An 18,585-nucleotide genomic window follows, 5' to 3' on the forward strand; every position below is an offset into this window, starting at 1 on the left:
AAAAATTATACAAAATGGGCACACTTTTGATCCAGCAGTCTCTGAAGTGGTACTGGAAAGAAAATCAGGTAGAAAAATAATAAAACAGAAATCTCAGTATTTTATATCATCTTTAATCTCTGATTTTGTGTATTTTCTAATGTCCACAATAAGGTCCCTAAAGTTGATGATGACAGTAACAGCAACAACCATTACACTCCTTGAATGTTACCACATACCAGGCGCAGTTCTACAGCATTTACCAGGTTGAAATTCAATTTCATTCTCACAGCAACACTGCAGGGTAGACATCATTACTGGCATCTTTTAGAGGTATATGAGTTATAAGTGAATTTATGAATATGCATAAATTGAGAGTGCATGCTTAAGTTATTTTATACTATTAGGAGTCTATGCTCTAGTCTTAGTCTTCCCCCATTTCCATGGGAACCCTAATTTCTGTGGGTACCCTCCTACTTCTTCAAATACCCTACTACATCTAGGGTGGTGTGGGCATCTCCCACTTCTTCAGGTGGCCTCCTTTTTCTACACAGCCCCCTCCAATTCTGTGGCCATGTCCCCCTGTCTGTGAGTGTCCCCCACTTCCGTGGGCACCTAGACACCACAGGATCTGCCTGTCTGAATGCTAATAATAATGACTAACAAGGCCAGAAATTCCAAGAGATACAGATTTCCTCCTGTGAAATCACTAACAGTTTAACCAGTCATTGAAGGACCCACCCTGTACCCTCAAAGTTAATGACCCCAGTACCAAGATGTGGTAGAGGCAGTTGGCTATGAAGTTTCAGAAGGGTGGGATCACAATCACTTCTGTGCATCATTTCTTTTCTTTTTTCTTTTTATCTTTTTTTGAGACAGAGTCTCCCTCTGTTACCCAGGCTGCAGGATGGTGGCACGATCTTGGCTCCCGGGTTCAAGTGATTCTCATGCCTCAGCCTCCAGAGTAGCTGGGACTACAGCAGTGTGCCATCAACCCAGCTAATTTTTGTATTTTTAGTAGAGACGGGGTTTCACCATCTTGACCAGGCTGTTCTCGAACTCCTGACCTCAGGCGATCCGCCTGCCGTGGCCTCCCAGAGTGCTCAGATTACAGGTGTGAGCCACCATGCCCGGCTCTGTGCATCATTTTCAAATGGGCCCGTGGCTCTGCTCTTTTGGCTTTATTGCTGCTGCAGTGGTTGGCCTTTTCTCCATCCCAGACAGCACCAGTTTAAAGCCCAGGTGGCCGAGGCCACCCTCCATCAGAGGAAGGCCTCTGCATGTACAGCCTCAAGTGAATCCAAGGTCACTGTGGCAGAGGAACCTGTGTGAAGGGGCCAGGATGCTGATGCACATCAAGGCCCACCAGGGGCTTGGCAACAGCATGCCCTTAATTTAAGGCATTGAGTTTAAATTTGAGTCATCGTGCCATATTCCAGCCTTTTGTTTGCCAAACCGCCAGTCAACTTAAACTAAAACATGTTTTTGGAAAATGCTTTCAGGGGTGGTAGGAATGCAGTAACTTGCTGGAAACATTCAAATGCACTCAGGGTGGTAACGCAGAAAAAAAATAAGAATGTGCATCAGTTTAGGTTGTGATGCTCTGCTGCAGAGGGACAAAGAAACTGGGGTTGCAAGCTTTTATTTGTCCTTCTTGATCTGCTAGCACATACGGGTCAGTTTACTCCAGTGAGAAAATTGGTACTCAAGTTCTCCGTGACCTTTCTGGGCTGTTAACGGTAGCTACAGTTACTGTAGACTTGGGCTTATCCTCATTCTACAGAGAGAGCTAGGAGTAATCAGATCAAAGGTCATTCTGGCATTAAGAACCTCTCCTGTGATAGCCTGTGTGCATGTGTGCAAATATTTTAGTGGTGATAAAAGGCAGGCTCCATTTTGCATTTTGCCCTCTAAGCAATGCAGTCGAAAGGAGAGAACACTGGAGCAGGAGTCGGAGAACCAGGCTTAGGTCCTGCCTTTATTCCACGTCCCTTCCTGGGCAGGCAAATCACCCAGTTCCCTGGCCTCTGCTTCCTTACCTCTAAAATGGGTTAACAACATCTGCCTACTGTACAGCTTGACTGTGCTTATCAAAGACGTAGATATACAAAGATGGAATTCGTAAACCACAAAGTAACAGATTTATAATTTGCTGGTTGATGGAATCTGGGGATGCCAGAGCCTGTTAGAAGTCATGATTTTCTGAAACACTGCTTGGCCAAGGTGCTGTTTCTTGTTTTTTTTCCAGTGGCTTCCTCCTGCATACTAGATAATATAGCCTCACACTCAAAGCCTCTTCTCAAGTCTGTCCAATGTCCTTTTCTAGCCATATTTAAATGCACAATCATCACTAGTGTTTATAAACTTCTTACTACACATGACTAACACTCATAAACTGCTTATCTCATTTAGTCCTCATCTTACCTAGGAGCAGGGTACTATTGTCATCATTTCCATTTTACAGATGGGCGAGTGAGGCCTGACCAAGATCATAATAACCAGCTTGTGGCAACACCCTTCGATGATCTTTTTTTTTTTTTTTTTTTTTTGAGACAGAGTTTCTAAAACAACAGCCTCTGTCACCCAGGCTGGAGTGCAGTGGCGCGATCTTGGCTCACTGCAACCTTTGCCTCCCGGGTTCAAGTGATTCTCCTGCCTCAGCGTCCCGAGTAGCTGGGATTAACAGGTGTGTGCCACCACACCTGGCTAATTTTTGTATTTTAAGTAGAGATGGGGTTTTACCATGTTGGACAGGCTGGTCTTGAGCTCCTGACCTCAAGTGATCTGCCTGCCTCAGCCTCCCAAAGTGCTGGGATTACAGACGTGAGCCACCACACCCAGCCCATGATCCTATATTCTAAAGCACACTGTGCTACTTCTGTCCATACTTGAATGTTCTGCTCACTGATCTCTGAACAGACCTTACAGCTGCCTACCTCAAACCAGTTCCCCTAAGTTCTACTCCTACTCAAGACCAGTTCAAACCCCACATTTTCCTTGAAGTCTTTCTTGAATATCCTGCCCACAGTGATGCTACCCTTCTGAAACTTCATAGCCTATCTGCCTCTACCACATCTTGGTTCTTTTCAAATTCATTCTCATGGTGTCAGGGTAGGTAACTTCTTTTAATGCATACTTCTCAGGCTATCAGTCAGACTGTATGGCAGGGGGCAATAATTTTTTTTTTCTGTAGAAATCCAGATAGTAAATACTCTAGGCTTGCAGGCTACAAGCTCTCTGTTGCTCAACTCTGAACCCAACTCTGCCATTTTGCACAAAAACAGCCATAGACAATATCTAATGAATGAGCGTAGCTGTGTTCCAATAAAACTTTATTTATGGATACTGAAATTTGAGCTGCACATAATTTCCATGTGTTATGAAACATTATACTCCTTTCAATTTTTTAAAACATTGAAAAACGTACAAATCATTCTTAGCTCATGGGCCATACAAAAACAGGCGGTAGGCTATTGACCTAAGGGCTAGAAGTTTGCTGACCCCTGCTGCAGACCTTCAAGGTAGAGTCAGATCTATTTCATCTATTTCCCTCACTGGCTAGTGGCAGGGCCTGGAGAAAATAATACAGGTTTTGGAGGAGTGTAAGTTTGAATTCAAGTTCAAGTTCTATATTACATTGTATTCAGCAATAACAGATACTAAATAACGGTTGCTTTCATGCCCTTTTAAAGTCATATTTTTTATTGGTACTGCTCAGTTTTTATCTTAATTCCATCTTATCCCAATAATGCAGTTTCTCAAGGAACTCACTAAGGACCAGGGGAACGGGGCAGTTGTTTGGGTAAATGTTGGTGTTTTCTGTCACTGAGCCTCACTGGGGAGAATATAAAGATTTAAAAAATGTACGACCATTCTAAGGACCTCAAAAGTTCCATTGCAAATAGCTAATCTCTGTCCCCAACTGTATCTGGCCCATGAATTCAGTCTTCAAGTTTTAATCACCCTGGAAAGATGGTTGCATATGCTAAAATCCTACTTAACTTTCTGAAAAGTAAGTTACATTGCATTTTGAAATTTATATAACACTTTCACACCCACTGCCTTTATTTTTACATTTTATTTTTTCATTCTCATAAAAGTGCTTCAATACAGGTATGGTTATCCTAGATTTACAGTTTAGAGAAGTAAAATGATTGATTTGCAGAAAGTATTACAAAAAAAGAAGCTTCGAACTTTGAGCTGGAATATAGGAGGGGCTGTCCTCTTTCCATCACTAAATTCCTGATGGACCACAGTACACGCCCCAGAAGTCGTATCTAGAGTTTAACGTCTCAGTGCACTTTGTTTAAAAATTCTCATTAATATGCAAAACATAATATCTGGGCCCCAAAGCAGTTTCTGAGCTGGTCTGTAAACTTGAAAACTGATTGGGATCAGCAGGCAGATATTTTAAAAGTAGCAATGCCTGGGTACCACCTTCAACTAATTAAATTGGAAGCTCCAGAGGTGGGCTTCTGTAGTCTAACAAGCTTCGAAGGTGATTTGAATGTGCAGCCAGGGCTGAGAACCACTGGGGTCACAGCAGGCTCACTGCAGAGCCATTACGTGGGTGATGGTCTCCGAAACCTTCTCCTGGTTGACCTGATGCCCAAGACTCACTCGATCCTCTGACCTCTCTGTGGCCTGGTTAGTCAGCACTCACCTACTCATGGTTACAAACTTCCAGTCTGACTGGCTCGGCCTCTGGAATCCTTCCAGCTCCTCAAGGGAATTTCCAAAATGTGTTGGTCTTGAGGTATAGGGTAAACTATGTTTTAAATGTCCTTCCATAAGTAGGTAAGTTGCTGCTTCTAGAGATGTGAAATCTTTCAAACACATAGCTAGAACTGTCTTTATGTCATTGGGGCTGTGTAGGGGAGGGAGCAGGGCCAATGCATGTAGCTTGTAGCCAGTGAAAATGATGTAGAAATGTTATATAAACATCTTTCTAAGTTATAGTAAAAAATTTTCTGACTCTAAACATTCGTGAAATTTTCATGCTGAGTGATAAAAATGATAATATTTTGAGATAGCAGTGTTAGCCATCTCTTTTATTACCTCTGCATGTCTCTTTTTTGGAAGATGACAACCAGCATGAACATAACAGATTTTCAGAAAATGTATTTAGCTCTCAAGGCTTTGAATGTTTTTTTTTTTTTTTTTTTTTTTCCAAATGGCCCTTAAAATCAGTTTAGCTCCTTAGCAAAACCAGTAATCATTGTAGCATTTAAACACCATTAGGTCAAAGTAGTACGATGGGGATAATATACTGGCAAGCTACTTTGCAGAGTTGGTTTAAGGATAAGAATGTATGAGAAGTATACTGAGTTCCTAAGAAGGAAAACCTCAAAACACGGTGGCTATCATTAAAATGTTTTAAGTTCTTCATAAAAATAACATATTATTCCTCAAATTACAGAGGTCTCTAATAGTGATGGGGAAAAATTGTTCTTTGCAAAATAGAAATATTTTTCCACTATTTCTGAACCTAACAACTTTGAAAGCATTCAGCAGTTTCTCTAAGATTATTTAAAGCAAAGCGCTCATGATGTATTTTACAATTAGATACTCTTAGATACGTGTTCTCTGTGCTGAGTCTTAAGCAATTGCCAGATTCACCAATTAGTTTTTTAAAAGTAGAAAACATTTTAATCAACTCAACTGAAAAGCGTTTTAGGGGGAAATCAATTTTGGTAAGTGGGTAACAGTAAACATTAGCGGCTGACTTTGCACAGCAGATAGATTCTAGTGTCCAAAGTGCTTCTGTTTATATCACTGAGTTTCCCCAGCTACCTCGGGAAGTTGAGGTAAGTCATTCTTACAGAGGAGGAAACCACATCTTAGGGAGGCTGAGACAGTTTGAAATCAGTGGAGCTGGGACCTGCCCTCAGGCTATTTTACTTCAGCTCCTCTGCTCACAGAGAACTCATGGTAGCAGTTAAAAGTGTAGACTCTGACTGCCCAGATTTCAAGTCTTGATTTCATCCCTCTGTGATCATGGACAAGTCATTTTATCTTACTGTACTGCCATTTGTTTAAAGAGAGATAATAAAAGCACCCATATTTTAAAGGGTTATTGAAAAGATAAAAGGTGAAAATGAACATATTGATGAAATAGATTTTCACTATCATGATGCTTGTTCCTTGCTTTATTTCTTGTAAAAGGAAAAGCAGGTAGAAAGGAAGACCATCTAAAAACTGACCATTTTGAAGATCAGTTTGTAATAAGACATCAGATCTAAGTGTCTTCCTCTAATACCTAGAAGATGGAAACTATTTGTATTCTTAGCAATGGAAGTTTCCAGATCATCCTGGGCCCATTTCCAACCAGCCTAGACTAGTCTGTGGGCCCTAGGAGGACTAGGTGACCTCCGTGAACTTGCAGAGTCACACTGAATGGCATGAACATTTCACCCAAGAAGGTCTCTTATTTTTATCCCTTTTGGATTGGAAGAAGAGCTTAGCCGAAGAGTGAATAGATCTGCTCATGTGGTCACAGGCTCAGCTCACAGCTCCTAACCTGCTTCTTGCAGGCCTGCGTTTTTATCAGGTCACTTTGGACAGCCAAGCCTGCATCTGCCCAGATGACAGGTGAAGGATCCAGGCCTCAAGGGGCCTTGAATGTCATCACCCTGGCTGAGCCTCTGCAATCATCTGACTCAGTGACATGGCACCGAGAAGCACAACAACCCAGGAAAAAGAAAATAAAAACCAAACCAACCACACCCACAGGGGGAAAATTCCCTCCTACTTCTAAGCCTAAAACCCAAACAGCTGCTACCTCCCAGGTTGACTGCTGACAAAAATACACAAGGGAGCTTTGGAGGGCAGGCAGGGGGAACAAAATAATAAACCAATTAGAAATAATAATGTGACAGTCATGGTTAAGCTGATTTGCTTTACTACCTTCATCATTAATATTTTGCTCATTAACTTTTTCTTTTTTGAGACAGAGTCTCGCACTGTCGCCCAGGCTGGAGTGCAATGGCGCCATCTCGCTCACTGCAACCTCCGCCTCCTGGATTCAAGCAATTCTCCTGCCTCAGCCTCCCGAGTAGCTGGGATTACAGGCGCCCGCCACCACACCTGGATAATTTTTTTTTGTATTTTTAGTAGAGACGGGGTTTCACTATGTTGGCCAGGCTGGGCTCGAACTCCTGACCTCATGATCTGCTTGTCTTAGCCTCCCAAAGTGCTGGGATTACAGGCGTGAGCCAACGCACCCAGCCTTTTTTTTTTTTTTTCTCAAAATACGGTTTAAAATGGAAAGCAACAGATCCAGTCAGATTTTTTTTTTTTTTTTTTAACATGGAGTCTCACTCCTGTTGCCCAGGCTGGAGTGCAATGGCGCAATCTCAGCTCACTGCAATGTCTGCCTCCCGGGTTCAAGCGATTCTCCTGCCTCAGCCTCCCAAGTAGCTGGGATTACAGGCACCTGCCACCACGCCTGGCTAATTTTCTTGTATTTTTAGTAGAGACAGTATTTCACCATGTTATCCAGGCTGGTCTCAAACTCCTGACCTCAGGTGATCCGCCCACTTTGGCCTTCCAAAGTGCTGGGATTACAGGTGTGAGCCACCGCGCCCGGCCAAAACAGGCAGTTTTAAGCTTTAGGTGGACATGGGACTGAATACTGTTATTACATGGGGGTGGAAGGGAACCACAGGCACAAAACACGGAGGTGCTTTAACTCATTCAGTTTTGTGGCCTCATCTGAGAATGCCTTGGGGGTCCCCCAGAGTCAGCTGAAGTAGGACAAGAGGGAGACAGTGAGAACAGTCAGAGATGCAGGGTTTTGAAACAGTCCAAAGTGCTTTAGGGCTTGCTTCCTGCTGAATTCTCTCTTGCTAAGGCTGTTGCCAGGGCCAGCGTTGCCTGTGACATGTTCCCATGTATCCACAGGGTGGGCTCGGAAGGGGCCTGGTGTGAAATTTCACTTGAAGAGAATGGCTCTTTAACCGACTCACTGGGGTATTATGGCGGCCCCTGCCCATCCTGGCCAATCTCAGGGACATCCTAGTAGGACTCACTTAAGAACTTGAAGTACGTTGGGGAAGAAGGAGATTGAGGGGTCTGTTTTCTGCTTGCCTCAAAATTCTTAGGGTCCTAAAAAGTAATTTTTTGGGGAAACTACTTCAAGACAACCCAAAGAGATGATTCAACTTGGGAAAGAGCCTAGATGAGCCTTTAGGCACTTGAGACTTACCCGGACCACGTAGTTAAATCTTCTGGAATCCAGAATGGCAGTTGAGAAGTCCAGTCTGTTGAAAGCTTCCCCCAGGGTGCAATATCCATGGCGCTGAACATGAAAACAAAGGCACAGAAGTTACTCCTGCCATGCAGAGGTCATCCAAGTAAGAATGAGCCAGTTAGAACAACCCAACTGGATTTTGCCGAATGAGCTTGATGCCTGTCTTAGGTGACCTGGGGCACTGGCTTCTTTCCTGTACCCACAAGCCCTTGAGAGCCACCAAGATGGGTAACACAGCCAGCAGCTGCCTCAGTCAGCCCCTCACATGTCAAACACCCCCTTTTCGTGACTTGTACCATTTGGGACCTTGCTTATAATTTTTCCACATATTAGTCTGGAAAAATCGTAAGTAATTGCTTATTAAGGAAAGACTGGGAGCAGGGTACGGGACATGGGAGGCCATGATGGTTGGTGACTGTAACGTACCCCTGGGAGGAGAATTAGACCTACCTGCACCAACTGTGTCACCACCTTGCCTTATACCAATAGTGCTTTTCTCACTGTGATCATCAGAAGTGTTTATAAGGTTTTGGGAGGAAGCAAAAGAAGTTTTGATCTTTTAACCTATGAACACAGAGGGAATTGGGAGTATAAAGTCCCAGCTCTGCTCTGAGTATCTGGGTGGTCTTGGGAATATCAGTGACCCCCCTCTGGACCTCAAATCACAGAGGGGACTAGATTTCACTGAGGTCCCTGACAGTCATAGAAATTCTTTCATATTGCCTGTATCCTAGTTATTTTAGCAAATGCCTGTGCAGAGAGAAAATATACATAAAAGGGCTTTATAAAGTACCATACAAATGTAGTTATTACAATGTCTTGTCCCCTCCCACATCACACTGAGCAGGCACTGAAAACTTCTACTATATTTAGTGATTAGCGCTTCCAGGACTGAAATTTAACTGAGTTGAAGTCCAAAGAGATCTTAGAACAAAAGGGAGACCTTGCCCTGAGGCAAAACCCAGGACAATATAATAATATGGTTGAGATGGGCATGTCAATCTTTATAAAGCACTTTTACATACATAATCTCATTGAACGACTAGAGGGTCCACCTAGTGACTTTTGCTTCTTTCTCTCTGTGTTCTAAACTCTGATGGTTGGCTAAATAATAGACTAATAGCTGCCATCTCCCACATCCAAGAAGACTCTCATGATCCGAAGTAATTTCCCTCCCTACCATATCCCTCCCTGCGCTATCAGGAAGGGATAAGGTTCAGTATAACTTAGTAAATGAATGGGATGCTCACCTCTTTAGTACTTCCTTTGTGAACATAGATCCATTTTTCTTGGTGGAAATCTACAGAGACAAAAGAATACACAGCTTTAACATCTGCAACATGCTCAAGATTTAAGACATTTCATTTCATTTATTCCAAAGTTTTAAAAGTTTTGACAAAAAAGATAAGGACTCTACTGACAACTGAAGAAGTTTCAAGTGCTTAATTTCTGCAGTGTAGAAATACTGGGGCTATAAGTTGCTTTGTCTGAAGCACTCTAAATCTTTGAGAGCCAGATTTCATATACCAAAGCTCCAAACTATTATATTTTTTTTTTCTAAAGCATTATGCCATAAGAAATTACAGGCCAGATGCAGTGGCTCATGCCTGACTGAAATCCCAGCACTGTGGGAGGTTGAGGCAGGCGGATCACTAGAGGTCAGGAGTTCAAGACCAGCCTGGCCAACATGGTGAAACCCCATCTCTTCTAAAAATTCAAAAATTAGCCAGGCGTGGTGGCGGGCACCTGTAATCCCAGCTACTTGGGAGGCTGAGGTAGGAGAATCACTTGAACCCGGGAGGCAGAGGTTGCAGTGAGCCAAGATTGTGCCACTGCACTCCAGCCTGGGCAACAGAGCGAGACCGCGTCCCCCCGCAAAAATGAAATTAGGCTTTGACAGACTGAGTTACATGCTGTGAACAGAGGGGGGTAGATCGCTTGAGCCCTGGAGTTTGAGACCAGCCTGGGCAACATAGCAAAACCCTGTCTCTACTAAAAACACAAAAATTAGCCGGGTATGGTGGCAGGTGCTTGTAATCCCAGCTACTCAGGAGGCTGAGGCACGAGAATCACTTAAACCTGAGAGGCGGAGGTTGCAGTGAGCTAAGATCATGCCACTGACTCCAGCCTGGGTGACAGAACAAGACTCTGTCTCAAAAAACAAACAAAAAAAACCCAAAAAACACCAAAAAAAAAAACAAAACCCTAATACTCAAGTACAAGTTTATTTTAAATGCCAAACCTGAAACTTATATAAGTCCATGAAAATCAAACAGATAACATGAGGAAAACATGCATTACAGATAAAATAACCTGTAATTCCTGCTATTAATACCACTTTATATTCTCTGCTGATACTTACATATAGTATCTAGAAATGTTAATAAGATTTATACAAGGAAAGAGGGAGAAAAATCTGTTTTCAAAGCCTCAAAACAGTTCAAAATAAAAGTATATACTGGAACTGATTCAGCTGACCACATCACTGTAAAATAACCTATGTCAAATACAAATGACTAGCAGGAAAAAAAGGCCCTCAACTAGCAACTGACTTACAAACAAGACTATAAAGAACATGTTAATCTTGCTTGTAAAATGCACAGCCAGGTTTCTGAGTGCTGAGATCTCAGTAACCTCTGTCAGTGACACACAGTAAAACACTGAGGCAGATGTGTGACATGGGAGGTGTTATTTTTTTTTTCATCCAAGAACCAATCATAACTATCTTCAAACAGCTTTTTTCTGAAGTTCAAAACAAATGGCTTACACTGAGTTTTGGTTTTGCTATTCAGCATGTCCTTCTTTCTCTTCTTGGCTGCAACATCATAGTTCAGGCTGTTGAAAAGATTCTCCTTATTGTATACCTCCTTGTTGCAGTAACTATGAATAACAGAAGACAAAGAGGATGAGCTGTAACAGCTATACATGAACCTGAGCTGTTTCTATAAATAACTCACTGAGTTATAAGACAAACAAACATACAGGCTTCTCAAACAAAATAAAACAATAAAATGATCACTCAAAGAAAAAAGAGTCTATACAGTCACAGGCTTCTCCTTTAGGATGAAACATGTTCACATCTGTGGGGAAGGCAGGGATGGGAGCTTCTACTTCTTTTGAATTCCCTAACAGTGCCTTGCATTGTAATTTGACACACAGCACTCCACTCTTCAACTAAGAGCAATGCAGAGTATTACCATATTACTTTAAACAAAAATGACGAATGGGGGGAGGGGTGATTACTGGTATCGCTGTACTACACAATGCCTTCATTTTGCAAAAGTATCTACCCCAAGCTGCTGCTGCTTCTTCAGAAAAAAAAAAAAAGTTTCATTGAGATAAACTTCACATACCATACAATTCATCCATTTAAAGTATACTTAAGCTGCTTTTAAGTAGCATCCTTCTAACACGTCTTTAAAACACGATCACGTTTACAAAAATCTGACTTATAAACTCCATTTCTAGGAGATACTTTGGGTGTAGTGCCAGTTGCTTAGGTTTTATGTAGTGCCTTGACTAAAACACACTACGCATCATGCTGTGAGGTGAAGACCTTGGGTCTTGACTATACAAGGTAAACTTATAATTGATAAATTTATAAGGGCTGAACAGACATTGGATGTACCTGCCTAATTCACAGGTCACTGAAGGATGGGCAGGCTCATCTCGGGCCAGATGCTTACTTCCCTCAGTGGGCTGAGCAATCATTTGAGGGGTAATGAACTATTCTACTATACAATGTAACTTCAAAGTAAATCTCTGAATAATTTCCACAGAAGGAATGCAGGAGAAATACTGAGGTATGATAAGATAGGTTCCCTAACTCCCTCAACCCCCACAAAGTATGTAAAACAGGATTTATAATGCCAACTGGTAAAACATAAATTAGGGTTTTTTTTTTTTTTGCTATACCACCGTTATTTTATACTCCTTTAATGTTCTGAGTTTCTCTGCTGAATTTAAAATGTAACTTGATTTACATCTTTTTCGGATATACATCTGTTGGGTACAATTATGTACATCTGCACTTCTCTATTTCCTTGGCATTGTGTAAATGGTAGAAGAGAAAAGATTTGAAGCAACTTCTAGTATCTTTTTGTTATTAATACAATAGTCTCTCAAGTAGCACTTCGGTTAGTATAAGTATCTTGCTAATATGCTTACATGTGACATCTCCAACAATATACTCAGTGTTGCTTTTCTGGACCCTTAAGGACAAACATGATAAATAATCATTTGTTAATCTTCCTTCATAAGGCCGTGCTTAATACCATTTATTGAGTTTCCTACTAAACTCAATAGCTTTCTCCTTTTCATTCAGGGAAACAGGATATTTTTAGGTTTCAGATAGAGTCCTGCAGAAATGTCCTCTCAGAGGCACCTTCAAAAGCAAGCCAAGGATGAGTATTTTGGGCCAGGCTTTGTACAACACATGAGTGTGTTTCTGTCTATTTGCATGACTATAGGGGTACAGAATCACTAACCAGCTGATTATCTGCTCCAAGGTCAGAAGGAAAAGAGGGACAGAACAAAGAATAGAACTGAATTCCTGAGGCTAACTTAAGACATTTCAATCAACGTTGAGAAAAACAGCAAACGATGGAAGGTCATTTGAGTGGTCCATGATGTACCACAGCTGAGAACAGCTTTAGAAAGCAAAGCTAGAACATTTTGTGTGCAAAAATACCACATGAAGGCTTACTTAGAAAGAACACACACAACCCCCACAAACAACAAAAACCTACAGTATAAATTCCACATGTAGAGAATCATAAAATGAGGTTGTCTTATTCTCAACATTTAAGGTTCAGTAGCAGATTTTCTGAGCCTGGGCCATAGATTGTGATCATTACTTAGCAAGTTCAAATATTTAGATTTCATCTTACTCTTTTCCAATTGAAAACGTTCTTTAAAGGAATTGGAGCACTCACTTTCCTCAGAAGCTACAATAACCTGCTTTAAGCCTGAGTGACTCATTTCAAAAGCTAGTTTAGAAAGAATTTTACATAATTGATGATGTTCTCTCACCGTAGAATGTAGAAAAGTTTTAACCAAAGAGAAACCCTATATTTTCACTTGGTATTAGGTTTTAGATTCCGGAGGAAGGGCCTGGAAAGAAGGGCTATGGGGTTTATTTGTGTTGCCTACTTATATGTTTTCTTTTAAGCAATAATATATTCAGTTAGAGGCTATTTTGAGAGTTCAATCGTGTCCTTTTCAAGAAAATGCAAAGCCAATGGAAAATTACAACTGAAATTTTTAACAAGAAAAACCACCACCATTTAGGAATTGGAGTACAGGATTTTTTTTTTTTTTAATAAGCAAAACCATCTCAACGAGGCTGCTTTCTTCACTAAATTCAATAATAGCCAGCAAGTCGCTATTTTGTAGTCACTATTTACTAATCTTGATTTTTATAGGCACAGGCCTAGAATAAGAAAAAGATCCACTGCACAGCCCCACATTACCACATACCAAGATACTTTAAGGCAACTTTTTAAAAATGTAGAAAAAATTCAAAATCAGACCATAAATAAGTCTGTTTTGGCAGCAGATAAAGAAGGGAATGAAAAAAAAAATAAAGCCCTATTTCTCATTTCATTTGCAATAAAAACCATTTAAGAAGCTGTGACGTGCCCCCAGAGGTTTAATTGTAGTTATATAGCCTGATTAAAGCCAGTAGAGATTTCTACACCAATTTACTGACGCATTTCTAGATCGCCACACTCACAAGGCTAGCACCCAGAATGCTCTGGTGAAACAAACAGCCTAGTGTATAACGCTCATAGAACAGTGCCTTGCACACAGTAAGCACTCATAAAATCTTAACTATTATTTTTATCCAGGCACCAAGGTAAACTTCCTGCTTCCGGGTCCAGCCTCAGCCGTACAGTAAAGCAACATTTGAGTCAGTCTTCAATGACAGAAGTGTAGGCTTAGAAAAGAGTGGCAGAGGCTCAGACAGCTTAGGTTACTCATCCTGGGGGTGGGCGGTGAGGGGGTGGTTGCTGAGGAGGGCTGTGCGGGTGCCTGAACCACCACTTCCTTGAAGCATTCTTGGATCATCCCAATTCACGCCAAGCTCTTTCCTTGCATTTTAAATCTGCCCCAGCATATTTAACAATTGCCATTCCCCTTCTATTTTATATAATTTCAACATTTTTGAGAAGGGGTCCTGCTTTAAGCTTATCTTAAATCCTCCCATGATCTCACTCCTGGACACATGGCTGGGACTGGATTTGTAACATTCTACACTGGAGAAGGTTGGAGTCCTAGACCACAGAGAAGATGGCCAGCTGAGTCCAGAATAGGTGTGCTGTGTGGACAAGACTTGGTCAACACGAAACAATAACCCCAGGCTGAAAACCACCAAATGCATCCTTCATCCCGGGCTCTTGTTTGGGCCGTTTGCAGAATGGTCTGTGGAATTAGAGAAGTCAGTCTACCATGTCTCTGTAGTTCTCTGTTTCACGGTCCCTCCCCGCTTAAGGGCCTGCCTTTTGTTTTCTCATAACAGGAGAGGCATTCAGCTTCACCTGTGCAGGCAGGCAGTCCAAACCTGACATCACGGGGAAACATCACCAAGACCAAAAACAGTGAGGATATTTGAGATGACAAACCCAGACCACAGAAGGCCAACTGCTTTTAAGAAGTTGCAGGCTTCTCATGCTAAGCAGGGAAGGGATTGTTTACAGTTGCTGGAAAAAAAAAAAATACCCTGCAAACAAACAGCCAGCTGCTTTGCTAGGAGGCTACCAAATGATTCCTAAACGCTGACTCAAAGGACCACAGGTGGTCAGTATATCAATGACTATTTGCGGTAATGATGATGGATGTGACAGCTCCAGCTCAGGTGTGAAATGGGAAGAAAAAGAGGCTCATGAACAGGACACGGGAGGGGGGCTGTGCAGGAAACCACCTGATTCCAGCCCAGTCTAAACTTTTGTGGTAAGTTAAGACCATCTTCAGGTCTTCCATACTGTGAAGACAGAGATACCACTATTTCTAAAGGAGAGTGACACCAGTTTCTCTCCTGATGCCGGTATAGGGTATTTTAAAACAAATTTTAAATTTTTATTTATTTTTAGAGACAGGGTCTCGCTCTGTGGCCCAGGCTGGAGCGCAGTGGCACAGTCATGACTCGCTGCAGCCTTGAACTTCTGGGCACAAGCCATCCTCCCACCTCAGCCTCCCGAGTAGGGTAAGTATTAATACGACCCTACATTTTAAATCTTCTGCTGAACTCAATCATCTGTTCTCCACTGAGGAGCATCCTGCAATTATATTTGGGTGAGCGGCTCTAACATGACTCTTCAGACCCTTTCGGCACTTTTCTAGAAAGAACCTGAACTTGTATACAGAAATAAAGTACCAACATATTAGATCATTGTCCTTAGGAACAAGGAGGAAGGAAGGAAGGTTCCCATTTTGTTGAGGGAGAATAATTTAGGCATAATTGGTAACTCCAGTCGATAAAAGACATAGTCTGTCAATAGCAGTTGGTCTTACTTTCCCGTAAATAAATTACCTGATTTTACGTAAATAAGATTTCCTTATGGTGGTCCCTAAACTCCCCTGGGACAGCCTCCAAGTAACTCCAACATAAATGGTTATATGCTGGTGGTTAATACGCTCAAGTCTCTCCGGACAGACCCCCAGAATTAAATAATGTCTTTCTTTACATTGTGAGACAATGGGAATTTGATGCATTACAAATCACAAACAAATGGGAGGCACGGGAGTTCAAGTTGCCAAAATAACCACATTTTCTTGATAGTTTTCTCAAAATTTATTGCCAATGCTTCATCCAAGCAACGACTGGTAAATCTCAGTAAGCGGGAACCTGGCCCAGAAACAGAATTCTCCATTGAAGTCAATTTAAGGGTGCAGGGGCCCATGGTTTTAACCAAAGGTGGCAGGAAAAGGCTCCCAAGGGTGACTCTGGCTGCACCAGTCCATTCTGGAATCACTTTCATCGCCCCCCCTCACCGGGCTAAATGCTGAGAGTCTCTGAAAGTCAACTGTCGCAGTCAGGGGCTGAGAAATTCCAGGCTACCTGGCGTACTAGCCGGCGCTGGCATCGTTAGCCAAGCTGAGCAGGGAGCGCAGCGGACCTCAGGTTTCCCACCAGACCACAGAGCTCAGGTGAGGCCTCGAATCCAGAGGCTCACCGGGGCCAGGCAGGCTTTTCGCAGCTGACAGGCACCCCTGGAAACGGAGTGCACTCTATACAAAGCAGACCGACCGAGAGGGCCACCGAGGAAACAGGTGCAAGAGCCCTGTCCTCCCAGAAGCAGAGCTCTTGTGGGTTTCATCCCCTGCCCGCTTCCCTCCTTTGCACCTCTGCAGCCCCAAGCCTCCACCGCTCGCAAGTCCCCCCAGTAAGCGGCTGCCCCAGGGACCATCTGGCCGTCCCTTCCTGGTTACTCATCCTCCCGGCCACTTCGTGGTTGCCCGTGCCTGGGCAGGGCCTGGAAGCGCTCCAGGCGGGACCTGCGTCGGATCCCGTCACCTGTCGCGTCCACAGCGCTTGGGCGCTGGGAGCCGGGCCACACCGCGGTGAAGGGGCTCAGCCCACCCGCCCGCGCCCCCACATGGGCAAAGTGCGCGACTCCGGTGTCCTTAAAGCAGGGACCACTAAAGCTGTGTGATTAAGTTTGAGCGAACGTTTGGGGACACGATCCGCGAATGTCATCAGACTCTCAGAGGGACCAGGTGTTCTGTAAGGAGTCGTGTCCACTTGGAGACACTGACCTTGAACAATAAGAGAAACCGAATTCCCTGTCTCCGGTGGTCCGAAGACCTCTGCAGAAATCGGGCCCCGTAGTCCCACCCTCCGGGTCAGGGTCTCCCTCCTCAGCCCGCTCCAGCCCTGCCTGCCCCTCATTCGCCGTCCCTGCGCCCCCCAGACCAGCCCGGGTCAGTTTCGCGGGGCTGGAAGTTGGTAGCGGGTCCCCTCACCTGCTGAGGTCGCTCACGAAACTGCCGCTCTTCTCATCCAGGAAGCGCTTCCAGCCGTCGGCCGTCTTCACCCAGTTCTGCCCGGGGGACCGCCAGTCCTGCCCGAGGAATGGCATGGCACCGCGAGCGGACTAGACGGATGGGGAGACGGGGCCGGCCTGGTGGCCTCGGGGACGTGCCACCCGGGGCGGATGCTCGGGGTGCAGGGGCCCGCAACGGGGGCGGCGGGAACGGCGCGGGGCACCCTGCGGGGTGGCGGGCGCGGAGAGGATCTCAAGCGCTGCAGGCTCCGGGAGTGCTGCGCGGCAGTAGCTGCCGCAGTATTTATCCCCGCAGCCGGCCGCAGCTCTTTGTTGCCGGAAGAGCCGCCCGCTCTTAGCCCGGCCCCCCGGCCCGGAGGCCACGTGGCTTTGTTTATGGGCTCGGCTTGTTTTCCGAGGCGCCTGCGGCTCACGCTCCCCTCCCGGTTGCACAACCGCGCCGGTGGAAACTTGAAGCGGTGCTGCCAGGCCGGGTCCCCCGCCGCCCCTGGCACCTCCGCGCGCCCTCCCCGCCCCCAGGACACCGTTGTCCCAGAGCGAGGCCCGGCGCTTGGAAAGATGCGCCCCGGTCTCCTGCAGCTCCCGGGCTGACGGGGTGCAGGGAGGGGGCCGGAGCGGCGTCTGGGTCCCTGCGGGGTGGGCGTGAGGAGCAGGGCCAGCCCCCCTCCTGCCCCCGAGCTGTCAGGATCGACCTCCGCAGCCAGATCAGCCTCCCGGGCCGTCCGCAGAGCTGGGGCCGGCACCGCGCGGCCGGGCGGAGAGTAGGGGGCGCAGCCTCCTGACCTCGCTCACTGCCCCAACCCCGCCCTAGCGCGCGGGGGTTGGAGCGGGGAGGAGGGACAGCCTCCCAGCCCTCCGGGCCCGTTAGCTGTCACTAACCAGTCCTCCTTCAGGCCTGCCCCTGGGGCAGCAAAGGAGGGGAAGGAGAGGAAGCCCTGGGAGGTATCTGGCTCCCGCAGGTTGGGAGTGGAGAAAAAGAACAGCGCCCCTATCCTACCCGAACCCTCTAAGAGACGGGTTAAATGATGTACCCAGGGCCAATGCTACAGTACAATCTGAAACTACCCTGTTTGCTTTTACTTTTTGCTGTTGTTACAACAATCTACCCCTGTCTGCAGTGGGAACTCCATGAGAGCTGGTCTGTCTTGTTCCGGAGGCATTTCAGCCCCTGCACCCTGCCAGGCCCAGTGCAGGCCTTCAACAACTATTTGTGTGAATAAGTGAATGGATACGGGAGGCTGCTGGCATGAGGGTGGCTTCTTGCCCTTCATCACCTCTAGTTATGATGCTTTACAGCCTGGTCTATTTGGCAATTAGTTTGCACAGGACAGCAGCAGCAGAGTAAAAATC

The 18,585-nt window shown here is 44.8% G+C and overlaps 1 protein-coding gene across 2 annotated transcripts in view; it reads right to left on the reverse strand.

Annotated features, from left to right (window-relative positions):
- The window catches only part of FBXO32 (F-box protein 32), a 43,842-nt gene extending 25,827 nt beyond the window's left edge, over nt 1-18,015 (reverse strand). The window contains exons 1-4 of one of the 2 annotated variants that reach the window (XM_016959824.4): nt 17,195-18,015; nt 10,998-11,110; nt 9,481-9,530; nt 8,186-8,278 (exon numbers count right to left, since the gene is read on the reverse strand). In XM_016959824.4, coding sequence (XP_016815313.2) covers nt 8,186-8,278; nt 9,481-9,530; nt 10,998-11,110; nt 17,195-17,310 — 372 coding nt within the window. In that variant the 5' untranslated portion in view covers nt 17,311-18,015. The remainder of the gene's footprint in view (nt 1-8,185; nt 8,279-9,480; nt 9,531-10,997; nt 11,111-17,194) is intronic. The other variant, XM_016959826.4, reaches the window with a different exon arrangement.
- Between the last annotated feature and the right edge of the window lie 570 nt (nt 18,016-18,585).

Source organism: Pan troglodytes, chromosome 7 (assembly GCF_028858775.2).
Source record: "Pan troglodytes isolate AG18354 chromosome 7, NHGRI_mPanTro3-v2.0_pri, whole genome shotgun sequence".
In the NCBI taxonomy this organism is placed as follows: domain Eukaryota; kingdom Metazoa; phylum Chordata; class Mammalia; order Primates; family Hominidae; genus Pan; species Pan troglodytes.